At 46.4% G+C, this 17,206-nt stretch overlaps 2 protein-coding genes, 2 long non-coding RNA genes, 3 other non-coding genes and 3 pseudogenes across 31 annotated transcripts in view; 3 read left to right on the plus strand and 7 right to left on the minus strand.

Moving 5' to 3' along the window:
* Positions 1-17,206, plus strand: part of LOC130523562 (NACHT, LRR and PYD domains-containing protein 12-like) — a 669,815-nt gene that overhangs the window by 641,436 nt on the left and 11,173 nt on the right. The gene's annotated exons all lie outside the window — the stretch shown is intronic.
* Positions 1-17,206, minus strand: part of LOC130523563 (NACHT, LRR and PYD domains-containing protein 12-like) — a 401,914-nt pseudogene that overhangs the window by 310,298 nt on the left and 74,410 nt on the right.
* On the plus strand, positions 977-1,047 carry trnag-gcc (transfer RNA glycine (anticodon GCC)). Its single transcript has one exon. It is a non-coding gene; the product is annotated as a tRNA-Gly (tRNA).
* LOC130523593 (golgin subfamily A member 6-like protein 26) lies at positions 2,435-3,924 on the minus strand. Its single transcript, XM_057028956.1, has 2 exons — positions 2,791-3,924; positions 2,435-2,695 (listed from the first exon to the last, which is right to left on the minus strand). The coding sequence occupies exons 1-2, from the start codon at positions 3,466-3,468 to the stop codon at positions 2,618-2,620; spliced, it is 756 nt and encodes a 251-aa protein (XP_056884936.1). The 5' UTR covers positions 3,469-3,924; the 3' UTR covers positions 2,435-2,617.
* LOC130523617 (uncharacterized) lies at positions 4,207-5,418 on the minus strand. Its single transcript, XR_008949934.1, has 3 exons — positions 5,301-5,418; positions 4,827-5,015; positions 4,207-4,717 (listed from the first exon to the last, which is right to left on the minus strand). It is a non-coding gene; the product is annotated as an uncharacterized LOC130523617 (long non-coding RNA).
* LOC130525029 (5S ribosomal RNA) lies at positions 5,472-5,590 on the minus strand. Its single transcript, XR_008950312.1, has one exon. It is a non-coding gene; the product is annotated as a 5S ribosomal RNA (ribosomal RNA).
* Positions 6,515-6,623, minus strand: LOC130525108 (5S ribosomal RNA; annotated as a pseudogene).
* Positions 7,722-7,847, minus strand: LOC130525100 (5S ribosomal RNA; annotated as a pseudogene).
* Positions 8,920-9,038, minus strand: LOC130525060 (5S ribosomal RNA). The gene has a single exon (XR_008950341.1). It is a non-coding gene; the product is annotated as a 5S ribosomal RNA (ribosomal RNA).
* Positions 11,165-12,736, plus strand: LOC130523636 (uncharacterized). Its single transcript, XR_008949956.1, has 3 exons — positions 11,165-11,415; positions 11,515-11,846; positions 12,113-12,736. It is a non-coding gene; the product is annotated as an uncharacterized LOC130523636 (long non-coding RNA).

Consider the following 17,206-nt stretch of genomic DNA (forward strand, 5'->3'; position numbering starts at 1 on the left):
CAGTGTACTATGATCTGTTGATTCTCCTAATCTCTCCTAATCCACTGATGTGTACAATAACTGTTGGATGAACACAACATTACCTGTTAGGGTCTTAAAAAAAAGGCACACTCGGACGGAACTCTCAAAATATCATCAAAGCCAAACGGGAGCTTTCTGACCTGTAGTACATGTTTTCCGCAGTACTTAAGCCTTCCTAAAGCTACAGTAGACGTCTTATTAAATAAAGGAAAAGATGGGAATTTTGTTCTCAATCCACAATCTGCACAAGCATACAGCGTTAGTTATTATTCTTTATGCCAGAAATTTGTGTTTTATTGGGAAAGAGGGTTGATAAATAGTCAGTTTGCGCAGGGGAAATGGAGGTAATAATCCAGCAATACCAGGGTCACAGCAAGGGAACCAAGGGTCACAGCCTGAGCGCATGCGCAGTGAGGGGCGCTGAGCGCGCCACACTGGTCAGCGTTAATTGGGAGCGCGTCAGAGCGGAGCCTGTTGTCTTCATCGCCTGAAGAGATCGGCCCAGATGAAGTTCGGACGGTATTGTTTATCTCAGACGAATTTTAAGTCATTTTCCTGACTGTGTCATATTTATAGTTTGGTTAGTGGCTATTGCTTTATGTTATTATGTTTGGTAGTTGGGTTTCTGTTTGTTAATTGGGTGGTTGCATTGCGATGGTTGTTCTGAGGATTATACCCTTTATTTAGTGTCAGACGACATTATTGTGGTCGTATTTAAGCTGTTAAGTGTGTGACAATTTCTGTCCAAGCTTTATATCGTTAATTACCACGTGAAGTGCGTGTTAATTTATGCGTGTAGATACCTCTATTTGACCACTAGATGGCAGCATAGTTACTCAAGAGACGCCATTATTTGGAACGCTTTTATTCTCGTTTATAGTTGAGAATTAAGTTAAGTCTGGTTAATTAACAGGTTAAGTTTCTTTAAAAATTTCGGTTTTTTGGCCCAATTTACGCATTGGTGGTTCAGTGGTAGAATTCTCGCCTGCCACGCGGGAGGCCCGGGTTCGATTCCCGGCCAATGCATAACATTTTTATCTTAATCTTATGTTTTATTGAATTTGATCATATGAGAACACACTATAGCTTTTTTTAGAGGTGTGTGTGTGTGGGGGGGGATTCTTCCGCCGCTAGTAGGCGCCTTTTTCCCCTTTAGACTCAGCGACACTGCGCTCTCTCTCTCTCTCTCTCGCTCTCTCTCTCCTCTATATATCGCTTACGAAGGTGAACAGCGTTTGTGTTTTAATGTTTAAAGTTACTGTGCATACATAAGCTGTTATTTTCTATAGTCAACTACAATCTGCCATGTCTCCAAAGATGTACTCATCCTCTGGTGGTTTCTGCAGGTGTGGGAAGACCTCAAGTAATTGTTGGCACAGTGGACAGCATTTCATCTTTTTCTCGTGAATCTGCTGCAAGGCCTGTGGAAAGACCTGGTTTGCTGACAACCCTCGATGGCTGGAGAAGCTGCCTAACCGTTCATCATCAGAGCAGATCAAAGACAGTGTTCTGTAGAACCAGCCACTGAAACAGCAGCGCTAGTGGGAATGCTAGTTTTGTTGTTTTTCTCCAATTGTATTTAGTCTTTTAGTTGAATATTTATGTCAGCAATTAAGTCATCAGAAATCTACCCCCAATGTGCCTACGACACATCAACTGAAAGCACTTTCTGACTTTTCTGTCTTGTTGAAGCGTCTGTGGTCCCACTCAGTTGCTCTAACTTCATTTTATTACACCTATTCAACATTTAGAAAAAGCTCAGTGTGTCCTATTGCTGTGGTAATTGTTCATTTTGCTGGAGATGGACTTAAAAGGATGCACTGATTGAATGGTAAAATGGCTAGCACAATAAAATATCAATGTATTTTAATTATAACAGAAAATGGCAAAAATGACAGAATGCATAAAATAAATGAAAGCAGATGCACATGGGGGTGTGAACACCTACATCTTCTGCTGGATTCAAAGAGTGTTTGCATTTTTTACATTTTTAAATAAGGATGCAAATAATTTGAGCAGTCTGAAATTATTGAATTACAATATTAATGGAAAAACTCACTTTAGGATCCCACAATTATGTTGTGAATTACTTCAGCATAAAAAAATACCCAAAAACTAAAAGCCATTAGATACATAGAACATTTTTTCCAGGACAACTTCTGCATTTATGAAGCCCCGTGATTTCAGGAAACAGTCTTCTTCAGACCAGTGGCCCAAAAGGAGCCTCTGGGTTTAGGATTAGGGGAAGGGAATGCGTTTACTCTTGGTGGAACGGCCGAGGGGAGGGGTCCAGAGCCGGGCGGCAAGGCAGAGGTACCGATGAGGGGCGAGCGGCAGACGAGTCGAGGCCAGGCAGAGGAGTCGAAGCCGGGGAAGCAGATTATAGCTGGAGCCACGGAGGCAGAGGCGTGGTCGGAGACAGGAAGCAGGCAGGTTTCCTGGGGAACAGGCGAGGCGGGCAGGATGAAGACAGGCAGGTCTGGGATGAGCTGCAGCGGAGCCGACAGGTGAGTGGAGTTGGCCTGATGAGGTGGGAGTGGCTGACAGGTAGAGTGGAAAACTACTGAGGGCAGGAAGCAAGGAAAAGTGTTGGGGTTCACTTTTTCCAAAATTTTAGAATCCTGCTCCAGACCCCTTTCTTCTTCTTCTTTTTCTCCTTCTTTTCAATGTAGTTCTGATGAAAGGAGGAATTGGTTTTAGTTTTCACATCCACACATTTAAACTTCCAAAACCAGGAGTGACGGGACAAACAAATCTGCGGCTGCTTACCCAAAGCTGCTGGAAGTTCTCTTGGAAGCGCTCAGTTTCCTGCTTCCTCTCCTCCTCTTGCTGTTTGCGCAGGGTCTCTTGTTCGTGGAGTTTCTCCTCCAGCTCCGACTGGTGTTTTCTCCAGCGCTGAGCTTCGGTCTGCCAGGACTCGATCACCGTGGTCAGCTGCTTCTTCAAGCAGTCGTCCCTCTCTTCCCTCATCCCTCTCTCAAGCTGCTGTCTCAGCCTCTCCTCTCTCTCACGCATCTCACGCTGGTCCTTCTCTTTCTCCTCCAGGAGCTTCCTCTGGAATTCTTCCTGCACGCCAATGAGCCTCTGCCTCATCCACGCCTCCATCTGCTGTTCTTTTTCTGAGAATTGCAGTTTCAGAGCCTCTTCTTTCTTGGAGAGCTCTACGTGGTCTCCGTGCTCCGGACTCTGGTGGCTGTCATTGGTTCCACTGCGCAACTTCTCCTCCAGATCAGAGCACTTGTCTTGGCTGACTGTGAGATCAGCCCTTGCCTGGTTCAGCTGGGTCAGGGCGTCCATATGAGCCACTGTTCTTATCTGGCGCCTTTTGGTGCTCCGGCTCAACTGCTCGTCCTTCTCAGCCAGCTGTTCTTTTAGCTGCCTGACTTCATGCTGAAGCTCCGTCACTGACCTCAGCAGCTTTTTGTTCTCTTCCTGTATCTTCTCCATTGGTCTTCCTGTTCTTACTTTTTTGTTTAAAATGTAGATCACTTTAGCAGCTTCTGTTATGTTATTCTGTTATGCTGTTTCACTAACACAAGTAGATAGTTTAAGTATATTAGGATTTATGTTTAGGAGTAGAGCTTTAGTCTTTGATGTTGTGCCTTTAATGTCAGGCTTTGAACCAGGCGTGTCCAAACCCAGGCAGCAAGTAGCCCTGACCACTCCAGGTGTCCCAGAGGCTGCCTGAAAAGAAAAACGGGAGCTGAAACATGAATTTAATAATCAGGTGTTTTATTTAGCAGCCCCCTCTGGGATACCTTACGGAGCATATCAATAACAACAAGCCCTAAATGTTGTTCAGGAATTTTATTTATTGGCTTCCAGTACATACTCTGCAGATCCAACTAATCAGGACAGTAGCCTAAATGCATTGGCGGTGAGAGCATATACACATTTTAAGCCCCGCCCATCCCTACCCATTGGTCTGCCCCATACATGTAGCTGGAGCTTACCTTCTCTGTGAAAGACTGTGTAAAACTGCCGCTTCCCTCCCACACCACCATCACACCTTTGTGTTTGACCGTGTAGAAGCCGATCGCCTGACTCTCCCCACAACAGGCTGCAGCTTTCGGTGCGGGGGTGCAGGGAGAAACACACGGTCTCATCCAAAGATCTGTCCACATCCCGACTGAGCAGGAACACTATCACCCTCTCCACAATCGACTGGACCTGGAGAGGAAAAAACACTGATTTAGGAGGACCAACTGTTCCCACAAGTCCTATATTTACCAAAAAATACTACATTCACATGTTCCTGTTGCCTTTCACATAGTTTTGAGGCTCCAGTTGATCCAGTTTCTATCTTCCGTTGCAGTGTACTTTAACTCCAGGCTCCTCTATTGTACTTTTACCCCTCCACATTTCAGGCCAGTTAATTTACTAAACAATAAGAAGCATAATTTGTTAATCACTGACGTAAAGACGCTCTGTTACCGATAACAAACCACGTCTGGATTCGACTGTGGTTCGTAATACATCATCCACTGGCCACCACTCGTCATGCAGGTATACAGCCAAGACTGAGTTGTAAAACACGACACTTTACTGCTTGTCTTTCACGTCTGATGGGGGATCACAAGTCTGGTTCCGGACCTTGTGTTGGGTCACCGGAGGGGTGAAGCGCCAACAGTGTGGAGTCAGCTCCACCATCTTCAAACAGCTGCAAGCGTGTTACATTGTTTACTGTTATGGTTGTCTGAGGAAAAAAAGGACAGACTAGTTGGTTTTTTTAACCCCACAATCAAGAGGAACATTCTTGTGACTGAGGATGCAAACTGGTCATAAAAAGCAGTAATAGGTGTTACCTTATTGGTCGTGGAAGATTGGAATTCTTTAGTTTTATGAGGTATTTGCTCCAGAGAAGAGAGGTACTGTTCAGATGCCAATGTGAGATCTGTGTCGCCCACAACTGGAAGGTCTACGGCAGGGGTCGGCAACCCGCGGCTCGAGAGCCGCATGCGGCTCTTTAGCGCCGCCCTAGTGGCTCTCTGGAGCTTTAGCAAATATAGGGAAAAGATGTGTGAATATAATTTTTGTTTTAATATAATTTCTGTAGGAGGAAAAACATGACAAACATTCTTAAAGTTTTCCAATGCTGTAAAAATTTGTATAATAAATATTTAATTTCCACATCTCATTATAATGGAAGTTAAACTTAAAGCACCACCGTACAGCAGAGTGGTCACGTGGTGCGTCATTCTCTCCAGGATGCTCGTTATGTATTTGTAGCCTAATTATCATTTTGATAGTAGGCTAATAAAGCTAATATAGACACTTACAGCATGTGTTGCCTTCATTATAAGGCATTTCAGTTTTTGCGGCTCCAGACGGATTTGTTATTGTTTTCTTGGTCCAATATGGCTCTTTCAACAGTTTGCGTTGCCGACCCCTGGGCTAGATAATTATAGGAAAACTGGCGGCCTCTGCTGACCCAGTGGAAGAGTGCAAAAAGCTTACAGCACCTGGTATTCCCAGGCGGTCACCCATCCAAGTACTAACCAGGCCCGACCCTGCTTAGCTTCCGAGATCGGACGAGATCGGGCGTTCTCAGGGTGGTATGGCCGTAAGCGAAAACAGGTGCAAGAAAATGGCCTTTTGAAGTTAATACACTCAAACTTATTTTCTTGAAACACTTATTCTGGTGGAGGTTGTCCATTTTGCTTTGTCACAGAATGAAATCAAGTTAAAAGCAATGTGCCATGGCCGGGAATCGATCCCGGGCCGGTGCGGGCCAGTTGACAATTGCTGTCACAGACAACCTGATTGAAACCTCCTGAAGACCCCAGAGGGAGAGTTCGAATCCAGCTTTGGGCATTATCAAAGAGAAGATATTTGATTGAAAAATTCACGATCATAAAAATGTTTAAAGAACATAGCAGTGTCTGTGAGGTTTATGAGCCACAAATGCTGCTCTTTTTAGGAGCACAGCCATCTATTAAACTGTAGTTTGTGTCATAGCATAGTTTTATTGACAAATTCTAAATTGCAAGTAGCAGATATGAACAGGGAAATGCTACGTTATCTGATTATTCTGTTACAAATAATCTGATGAGATAGGTGTGGAGTTAATTCAGTTGGGGATAGACAGATGGAATATTAGTGTTGTTAGTATGATACTTGAGTTCTTTAGATATTGTTTTCAATTCAGGAATCTGCCGCCTTGAGTTGGCTTTTTTTGAAGACAGAAATGTTGACAATAGTGTGGACCAAAGTGGGAAATTCAATTTTTATTTAAACACAAACACACACAACGCACGCACGGACGCACGCACGCACACACACACAGAGACACACACACACACACACACAAACACACACACACACACACACACACCACACACACACACACTCATAAAATATTAAATCTCAAACGATGTACAATAGTGCAACATTAAATCTCAATGTTAGAAGTACTTAAGAAGTGAATTACATCTGGCTGGATAATTATCAGGAACACTGGCGGCCTCTGCTGACCCAGTGGAAGAGTGCAAAAAGCTTACAGCACCTGGTATTCCCAGGCGGTCTCCCATCCAAGTACTAACCAGGCCCGACCCTGCTTAGCTTACGAGATCGGGCGTTCTCAGGGTGGTATGGCCGTAAGCGAGAGCGGGTGCAAGAAAATGGCCTTTTGAAGTTAATACACCAAACTTATTTTCTTGAAACACTTATTCTGGTGGAGGTTGTCCATTTTGCTTTGTCACAGTCCAAACCTCAATGTTGGAGCAGCCTCCAATCCATTTCCCCAAAAAAGAAAAGGCTATATAGCCTATGAGCGCCATATCATCAAATCTGCGTAGATCGGCTCTTGGATGAGAGGTGAAACGCCTTCAAAAAAATCAAACAAGATTCAACTCCGATAAATGAAATCAACTTAAAAGCAATGTGCCATGGCCGGGAATCGGTGCCATGGCCGGGAATCGATCCCGGGCCGGTGCGGGCCAGTTGACAATTGCTGTAACAGACAACCTGATTGAAACCTCCTGAAGACCCCAGAGGGAGAGTTCGAATCCAGCTGTGGGCATTATCAAAGAGAAGATATTTGATTGAAAAATTCATGATCATAAAAATGTTTAAAGAGTATAGCAGTGTCTGTGAGATTTATGAGCCACAAATGCTGCTCTTTTTAGGAGCACAGCCATCTATTAAACTGTAGTTTGTGTCATAGCATAGTTTTATTGACAAATTCTAAATTGCAAGTAGCAGATATGAACAGGGAAATGCTACGTTATCTGCTTATTCTGTTACAAATAATCTGATGAGATAGGTGTGGAGTTAATTCAGTTGGGGATAGACAGATGGAATATTAGTGTTGTTAGTATGATACTTGAGTTCTTTAGATATTGTTTTCAATTCAGGAATCTGCCGCCTTGAGTTGGCTTTTTTTGAAGACAGAAATGTTGACAATAGTGTGGACCAAAGTGGGAAATTCAATTTTATTTAAACACAAACACACACACACACACGCACGGACGCACGCACACACACCACACACACACACCACACACACACACACACACACCACACACACACACACACACACACACACACACACACACTCATAAAATATTAAATCTCAAACGATGTACAATAGTGCAACATTAAATCTCAATGTTAGAAGTACTTAAGAAGTGAATTACATCTGGCTGGATAATTATCAGGAACACTGGCGGCCTCTGCTGACCCAGTGGAAGAGTGCAAAAAGCTTACAGCACCTGGTATTCCCAGGCGGTCTCCCATCCAAGTACTAACCAGGCCCGACCCTGCTTAGCTTCCGAGATCGGACGAGATCGGCGATCGGGCGTTCTCAGGGTGGTATGGCCGTAACGAGAGCGGAAAAGAAAATGGCCTTTTGAAGTTAATACACTCAAACTTATTTTTTGAAACACTTATTCAGGTGGAGGTTGTCCATTTTGCTTTGTCACAGTCCAAACCTCAATGTTGGAGCAGCCTCCAATCCATTCCCCCCAAAAAGAAAAGGCTATAGAGCCTATGAGCGTCATATCATCAAATCTGCGTAGATCGGTTCTTGGATGAGAGGTGAAACGCCTTCAAAAAAATCAAACAAGATTCAACTCCGATAAATGAAATCATCTTAAAAGCAATGTGCCATGGCCGGGAATCGGTGCCATGGCCGGGAATCGATCCCGGGCCGGTGCGGGCCAGTTGACAATTGCTGTAACAGACAACCTGATTGAAACCTCCTGAAGACCCCAGAGGGCAAGTTCGAATCCAGCTTTGGGCATTATCAAAGAGAAATATTTGATTGAAAAATTCACGATCATAAAAATATTTAAAGAGCATAGCAGTGTCTGTGAGATTTATGAGCCACAAATGCTGCTCTTTTTAGGAGCACAGCAGCCATCTATTAAACTGTAGTTTGTGTCATAGCATAGTTTTATTGACAAATTCTAAATTGCAAGTAGCAGATATGAACAGGGAAATGCTACGTTATCTGCTTATTCTGTTACAAAAATCTGATGAGATAGGTGTGGAGTTAATTCAGTTGGGGATAGACAGATGGAATATTAGTGTTGTTAGTATGATACTTGAGTTCTTTAGATATTGTTTTCAATTCAGGAATCTGCCGCCTTGAGTTGGCTTTTTTTGAAGACAGAAATGTTGACAATAGTGTGGACCAAAGTGGGAAATTCAATTTTATTTAAACACAAACACACACACACGCACGCACAGACGCACGCACGCACACACACACACACACCACACACACACACACACACACACACACACACACACTCATAAAATATTAAATCTCAAACGATGTACAATAGTGCAACATTAAATCTCAATGTTAGAAGTACTTAAGAAGTGAATTACATCTGGCTGGATAATTATCAGGAACACTGGCGGCCTCTGCTGACCCAGTGGAAGAGTGCAAAAAGCTTACAGCACCTGGTATTCCCAGGCGGTCTCCCATCCAAGTACTAACCAGGCCCGGCCGTGCTTAGCTTCCGAGATCGGACGAGATCGGGCGTTCTCAGGGTGGTATGGCCGTAAGCGAGAGCTGTTGCAAGAAAATGGCCTTTTGAAGTTAATACACTCAAACTTATTTTCTTGAAACACTTATTCAGGTGGAGGTTGTCCATTTTGCTTTGTCACAGTCCAAACGTCAATGTTGGAGCAGCCTCCAATCCATTACCCCCAAAAAGAAAAGGCTATATAGCCTATGAGCGTCATATCATCAAATCTGCGTAGATCGGCTATTGGATGAGAGGTGAAACGCCTTCAAAAAATCAAACAAGATTCAACTCCGATAAATGAAATCAACTTAAAAGCAATGTGCCATGGCCGGGAGCTAAACGGCCCTAAACCGTTTCCCATTCATTTTCAATGGTAGTGCTAAACCACTACGGACGCAATATATTTCCGGCCGCTATCATCCCGTGGCGCTGTTCTGCCGTTTCTATGAAGAGCGGCTCCTCTCCGGAGGATCGGCCATTCTTGGTTCATTCTTTGGTAAACTTCGCTGAAGGTAAGTTTGGGCTTGATTTCCTACTAAATTAATGAGGAAACTTTTCGTAATTGTGCATAGGCTGTGGTCAATTTTGTCCTAAATTAGCAAGGAACGTGTTATAATTGGCCCTAAATTATAATGTACTGTATTTGTCATGCTACAATATACTCATATTTTGTCAAGCTAGTTTTTCATAAATTAAATTACACGATAGTGATGAATGAACTTATTCATATTTTATATTCAAGTAACCGATTTACTTGTCGTGGCACTGAAATCTCGGTATTATTATTATTATTACTATAATTATTATTAGTAGTAATATTAGTAGTGGTAGTATTACATTTTATTACATCAAATGTGTGTTTTTATTTCCAATGTCTTTGAGAGGGGATACTGTCCTCCTGCCCCCCCCCCCAACATGTTCTCTCTCACACACACACACAGACACACACACACACAAACACACACCTACACACACACACACACACCATCACTTTCCAGTCTTTTCCTCACTAGCCACACCAGGTACTGACCTTCTGAACTCCTGAATCGACACCCCAACAACCTTGATCTTACACTTTCACACCTACATGATAATTGCATGTGTGCGCACACTCACAAACACAGACACACACACACACACACCACACACACACACACAGAGCTTTACACATGGTACCACACTTTATCTTTTACTGGCCTAAGATTCCTTTGATCACATTTATCAGGTGTGATTTGAAAAATGGGTGGAACTGTTTTATCAGGGTCTAATAAAAATGAGAAAATTAATAGACATTTTTCCTTTATGTCAGCTCAACATGCAGAAGCAATTAGCCTTTTTCCCTGGGAAACTTCGGGTCGTGTTCCGCAAGGGGCCTCTTGGGTTTCTCCTCCAGGAGCCATCTAATGAAGCCAAACGGGTGAGTTCCACTCCTCAGGACAAGTCTGCGGCATGAGGGAGGACCTCGTACGGCAGAACGCTTTGGCCGTCATCCGACAAAGAGGGGGGATCCCTCAGATAAGATGGAGGTGCAGGGAGACTATGTCCTGCAGTTTGGTAAATATAAAGGGAAGTCATTCTGATGGCTTTTGCAGAATGACGTAGGATCCACCGTGTATCTGATCAAGAACGTGCAGAGCGAGGAGGCAGCAGGTCTCTGTATGGCTGACAGCCACAGTAAGGACAGCCTCCAGTCATTTGTGAGTTATGCCCTCAGTTTCCAAGAAATCCAGGCTCTCCTCACTTATGAGGCCGGAAGAGGGGATGGAGTGACTGCCTCATCTGAAGACGACCAGCTGGTTGGATTTGGTGCCCGAGCCAAGAGCAGGTGGAAGGAGTTCTGGGACAGCAGAGGTGATGGCTATGCTGATTTTGTCACAGGCAGGCGCTGCGTTCCAGGCACACGAATGTCCAGGTTGCAGCAGAACCTGCTGAAGAGGCAGCAGCCCACCACATCTTCCACACCTGCTGAGCATCCCATGAAGGCCCCAGCTGAGCCCCTGGGTATGCTCATTCCTTCATGTGACAAGTTCAACTTTGGGAAAAGGTTTTTTCTTTTCTACTAATAACCTGTAGCCGGTATTTTTGTCTTTAACACAGCCATGGAGGAGGACGTGGAGATGGAAAGGGAGATGCTGAGTCCAATGCTCCTCCTGCTCGGCCTCGAGAGCGCTGATTAACATTGTCATTTCAACTGGTGTGAATGAGACCATTATATTGTTTTCATTTTAATGATGTAAAATTCTAAAAAGCAGGAGGAGTAACGATAAGGCTGCTTGAATTTCTACTAATAACGGCGTCTTCACAACTCATTGAATCTGAACTGACTAAACTAATGTTGTCTTTTTAGTTGCATCTGCCACACGCTCCAAAGCCCCACCTGGAGATACCGCTGAGCTACAGGCATCACTAGTTGATGGTAAAAACATTGTCATTCTGTTCATCCAATCAAGTGTTCTGCTAACTGCAGCTGCCTTAAATAAAGTCATTTCATTTCTGAAAATGACCGTACCTGCAGCTGTTCCAGCTTCACCAGGTGTGAAGAGGAAGAGACCTGTGCCCCCCCCCCCAGCTGGCCTTCCTGGTGACAGAGACAGAGGGTCTCACAAAGGTAGAGGAGCCCCACTCAACTTCAGGTATGTTTCCTTTTCTTTTATTTAGGGCTGATGAACAACCTGATGTCTCTGTAATGTCCAGCTGACTGTTCTTTCCATGTTGTCATCAGGTGAAGTGACTGTAATTTCTTAATAGCAAGTCTGCACTTGTTTTCAGGACCTGACTCTTGCACGGCACAGACCTCTGACGGCAGAGTGCCTCCTTTGACGGACTCTACCCAAGACCAAAAGAGTGGTATGTTAAACCATGTACATTTCCCCCATTCCGTGGGGTGTTGAACAATAATAAAGTGTCCCGGGGTGATTCAAATTGACACGATTCTTTGTCACTGACATGGAAAAAATCTGACGTGTGAGCTCTGGAATGAAGCCAAGTGTCCGAGGCGCGTGTTTGTTTCCTTGTATCGTGTGTTTATATCATGTGAGGGCGGGGGCACTGAAATTGTCTCTTCAGTAATGATAACTTTATGTTGTTCAACTGTCTTCTTTACTTTATCCTAGTTCCCATAGCTCCTGTTCCCATGCCTGTCCCTGACCACGACATGAGCAAGTGGATCTGCTCACAACATCAAAAGCTGTGGATGAGGACGGAGCTTCAACAACTTGGGTTGTGGCCTGGGTCCCGACCAGTGCATCACCCTGGGAACGCAATTTCTCTTTGGCGTCTTCCTCCTCAGCCGGAGCTACTGGACATGGTGGCTGAGCTCCCGTCCCCCAACTTTTTTCAGCTCCATCCATTTTTCATTTGGAAGCCAGAGAGCCACATCATGGTCAGGTTGAGGAACAATGACATCCTGCCGTGCCTCCATAGCTGTCCTCGTCCTCAGGTGGTCTCTGCAGGCGTGGGCAGACCTCCAGTGATCGTCAGCGTCCGTGGCCAGTATTTGATCTTTTCCTCGCGACTCTGCTGCAAGGCCTGTCGCAGGAACTGGTCCTGACAACCCTCCATGGGTGGAGAAGCTGCCCGTGCGCTTTACTAACCTTTTGCCTGCATTCCTGACTCACAAGAAGGCTGCGTGCAAGTCGGTAATGGATGAACTGCGGCGTTCTGGCAAGTCACCGACCGATATGGCGAACCAGGTGAATGAGCTCATGCACCTCAAGTATGAACGAGCTCACCTGGCATATCTGCACGCCATACAGAACGTCAGGGAGGCCGAGGCTGGGGCGTACGGACAGAGAACCATCGGCCAGTACGTGAGGATGGAAGATCGGCCACGTGCTTTCGGGCCATACGAGGACCAAGAAGGTCGGGGTGGGGTGTCTGTGTCCGGATTCTACCTGACTGACTGCCTGCTGGATGAGTTCAAGCGTCAACAGCCGTCTCTGACCAAGCTCCTCCAGGGCACGTTGGGGCAGGTTTTCAGGTGGGACCACACGAGGAAGATGGCGAGGAAGGTGACACTGGCATCTGGAGCCATGTCCAGTTTCGCAATGATGAATGAGAACTGGCTCATTGTGTCCTGGGTGATGGTTCAGGCTGAGACAGAAAGGTCCCTGCATCCGATGTAGCAAGGAATGGCCCAGAGGTACAGCCACGCTGGGGTGGAAAAGGCCGGCTACCACTGGATGGACAGGTGAGATCAGCCATCTTCTTTGTTTGCCGTCATTCAAACTGAAAATGCTCTCTGCAAGTCATTGTCTTTGAAGAAATGTTATATTTAATGTTCCAATTCTTCCTTTAGAGCTCATATTTCTATGTCTCTGCCTCGCATTTAGGGATCGCTGCGCTCCATTTAAGATCCCGGACTGCGTCCCTGGTGAACATCTGTGCTGGGATGCCTGGAAGACCACCCCTTCCATTGTTGCAGGAGCCACCTCTGGAGCGCTGAGCAACACCTGCGCCTCACGGGCACATTACAACAGCAGCAGCGTTGTGAAGCCAGACTGGTTTCACTGTATGAGGCGCTTTGGACGAGAGTGCCCCTCTGAGCACCATCCTCTGTTCAGCCTTTTCTGCCCGCTCCTTTCTGCCGCCTTCTCTGTGGTGGATCAGGAAGACCTGAAGAGGCTCCGCGGCCTACGAGGACAGAGAACCATCGGCCAGTACGTGAGGATGGAAGATCGGCCACGTGCTTTCGGGCCATACGAGGACCAAGAAGGTTGGGGTGGGGTGTCCGTCCAGCCAACCCCACCAAACGGCACGTCCGAGAGCACTGCAGAACTAAAATTCCACAACCCAGCGAGCGGCTGGAGAGAGTGGAGAGAGTTCTGCAGCACTTTCACCTGGCCACGGACCCTAACCATGTCCCCTCTTCAAGCCATCCATGCTGAAGACGTGGCGCGTTCAGAGGGTTCACATCCTCCGTGGTTGCCTCAGTGACCCACAACTGTCTGAGGGGATAATGTACAGGGACGGAGGGACCCTTCAGCTAAACCACGTAGCGGGCGAAGGTGCCAAAGTCCCCGTCTGGATCCCTGTCCGTGGTACATCTCAGCAGGAGGGCTACCATTTCCAGCAGGCCCAGTGGGTCACGGGTACGCAGGTCTCCCCTGAACTGTTCCAGGCCCAGGCCATGACCGGCGTTGTGCGGTGGAACTTTCAGCGACCGGTAGACATGAAGAAGCCCGGCGCCGTCCTCCCTGCTGTCTTTGACCCTGCCTCAATGTGGGAGTTGAACTCTGCTTCCATGGCAGTGACGGGACAAGACAAGTACCCTGCGTTCACCTCTCTGACAGAGACACTGGAGAAAGGTTTGGGCTGGAGTCCAGAGAACCGGGCTGCCGTCCGCTCTCCCTCTGGACTGGGACAAACACAAAATGCAGAAGAGGGATCGGCCTTCGGCTCTTGTGCCCCCTCCCGCTCCAGACGATGCTCCTGGCGCAACACCTTCCTCCAGCTGGGCAACAGCGACTGCTGTGCCGTCGCTTCCCCCTGCGCCACCTGTCAGCTTCCATCTCTCTGCTGCTGGACGTGTAAAGGAGATTCCAGCAGAGGATGACCAGGATCCTGAAAGATCAGTGGGCGGGTCAACCATAATCGGGTTTTTCAGAGCGGCATGTTGGAATTAAGGCCTTCGAATGATTGAAAATAAATAGATTTAGTTAGGTTGTGGTCAGTGTATCTCAATCTTTTGATGTGTTAAATATGACACTTTCTGTTATTAAGGGATGGATATTAATGTGTTTTCTCAATAGCCCATATCGCGATATATGAGTTACTAAGGATGCATTATTGCTTTGTTTGTGTTCCAGACGTCTCTGGAGCTTTGCCCCTGCCGCTGAAGTCCTCGCCGAGGAGCGCCTGCACTGGACCCATGAAGACTGGTGGTGGAGTGTTTGTCTTGGACACACACGCTGGACTCTTCCCATGAAAGACGCTATTGATAGTTTGCTGCAGTATCATCATGGGGACAAGGACATCCTGAGGCTCGTGGATCGAGACTACGCAGACACGGTCCATCGGTCTGCGGCCGATCCGAACAGCTTGCTCCGCCCCACAACCAGGTTTCACATATCCCGCTATGTGAAGCATCTGGCAAAGCTGTTGAACACCAGTTCTTCTCTGAACACCAGCCCAGAGAAGCTCCTGGAGACTCAACAGCTGTGGTACTCCTTGACAGAGGGGAGCAAAACAACCAGCGTTCCTGTAGTCACCATGGAGACGGCTGTTGTCACCCCTCCCACAGCCGCCCTGCCCACGCCTCTGACGCAGGATTCCATTGAAAAAATTGTGCAGGGCATTCTAGAGATGGAGCAGCAGCAGCAGCGACCAGAGCAGAAGATGAGACAGACGAAACCCTGTCTGGCCTGTGGACAGCCCAAGTCTCCGTATGGGACGGGGGGATCTTCCATCCACTTTTTCTATCAGCAGGGTCCTGTTCGCTACTTCTACTGCTCAAGGAAGGTGCATCAGACTTATGCTGCTGAGGGACTCTCTGACCCCAGAATGCCCTTTGAACAATTTGCCGTGTCAGAGTTTATCCAGAGGGAGCTGGAGGCCACCAAAAAGCGTGTGGAGGACAAAGCTCAGAGACAGATCGGCTGTGTTTAGCTTCATGATGGCGTCTCAGATGATATTCTTTCATTACCGCCACCCTTTCTCCACACAGAAGACACCCAGGTTTCCCAGCTGCCTCCGTGAACATGTACTCCCACTCCCACCTTGTTTGAACCCCCGGTTCTCAGTGTCCACCTTCCCTTTTGCCATTTTATGGGTATCTGAAAGTTAACTTTTGCTGTTATGCTAATGACTACTGATAAATAATGAAATGAAGCCACCTCCCGCTCAGACTGTCACCGTTGCATTGTGGGAAATGTAGTATTGGCCTGTGTAAAACATCTGCGGCCTGCGGGCCGGTTCTAATAATAAATCAATATCATCCCGGGGGCCATAGAAAACCCTCGACCTTGACTCTGACATATGAGCTTTAAATGATTTCTTTTGACTCCCATTTATTTGGCTGTTTGGATATCATCTTTGCTAGTGTGTGTGTGCGCGCACGCTCTATGGAACTGGCATAAAGGATGTTAAAATTAGTCTAAATTGCTAAATTGCGGCTGTTTTCAGTAGCAATAGAGCCAGAGTGCGCCTGCTCCATATGAACCCCCCCAGGCCGTGCTTTCCTCCTGGCTGAGCCATAATCAGCTCTGGATGGACTGGTTCACGCTTGGACTGAGTCAAGATTTGATAGCTTGACTGATTCTTACAGTTTTGGATCAAACCCCCATCTGCTGATTCCAGGAGATCTTTAAAGGATCTCAGAGCTTCAGATCTATGAAGCCTGCTCAGCCCCCGGCAGCGCTGATGAAACCATTTCATTCCTTCAAAAAAGCAGAACATGAAGCTCCAGAAAAGGTTTTTGGATCAAGTTTCCAACAGAACGAGGACGTGGGTAAAAGCGCCACTTTAAAGCCTCCACGCCTCAGAAAACATCCACCTTTAGGATGCCTGACTTTAGAGGATCATCGCTTCGCTCCGAGCACAAGAACAAACATTTTTAACCTCAGTCCAAGAACATCTGACCTGAAATGATCAAAACCCTTCAGCGTAAAAAGATGGTGGAGAGAAAGCTGCTGGGAGGTTCTCAGAAGAGAAGTGGCATTAAAGCCAGCTGGAAGAGTCCAGCCTGCTTCCTGCTCCTCCAAACAGGCGTCTCCACACCAACACTGAGGAACACGGGCTTCTGTTCTTCCTTCTTCTCTTCTGACTATTGCGTGTTTGATGAATGCAGCATCCACTCACTGCCCCCCCCCCCCCCCATTTACACTGCTCCTGGTTTCACAATGCTCCTCAGACAGATGCAACCAGAGACACTGATGCCGTCAGACAATAAACCTGAGTGTTTTAGTGTCCGGTTATTAACATGTTCCATGCTTTTCCTTCTGCAACAGTTCATCACACCTGCTCAGGGAAACCTCGGTGTAAAGGAGGTGAAGCCGTGCCTCAGTGACTCTACTTTGGTGTTTTAGAAACTAACAGTTATTAGATGAATATACAGTGTGCACGTACGCGCACACGTGTGTATAAACACTTAATACACGCGTGTGCGTGGATGTAGACTTTTTAGTACTTTGGGTTCATAGACTTTTTAGTATTTTGCAGATTGGTGTCTGTATATAACCAGATCCTCCTGTAATAAAGAACTAAAGGCT

This window comes from Takifugu flavidus, chromosome 4, assembly GCF_003711565.1.
Source record: "Takifugu flavidus isolate HTHZ2018 chromosome 4, ASM371156v2, whole genome shotgun sequence".
NCBI classification, from domain to species: domain Eukaryota; kingdom Metazoa; phylum Chordata; class Actinopteri; order Tetraodontiformes; family Tetraodontidae; genus Takifugu; species Takifugu flavidus.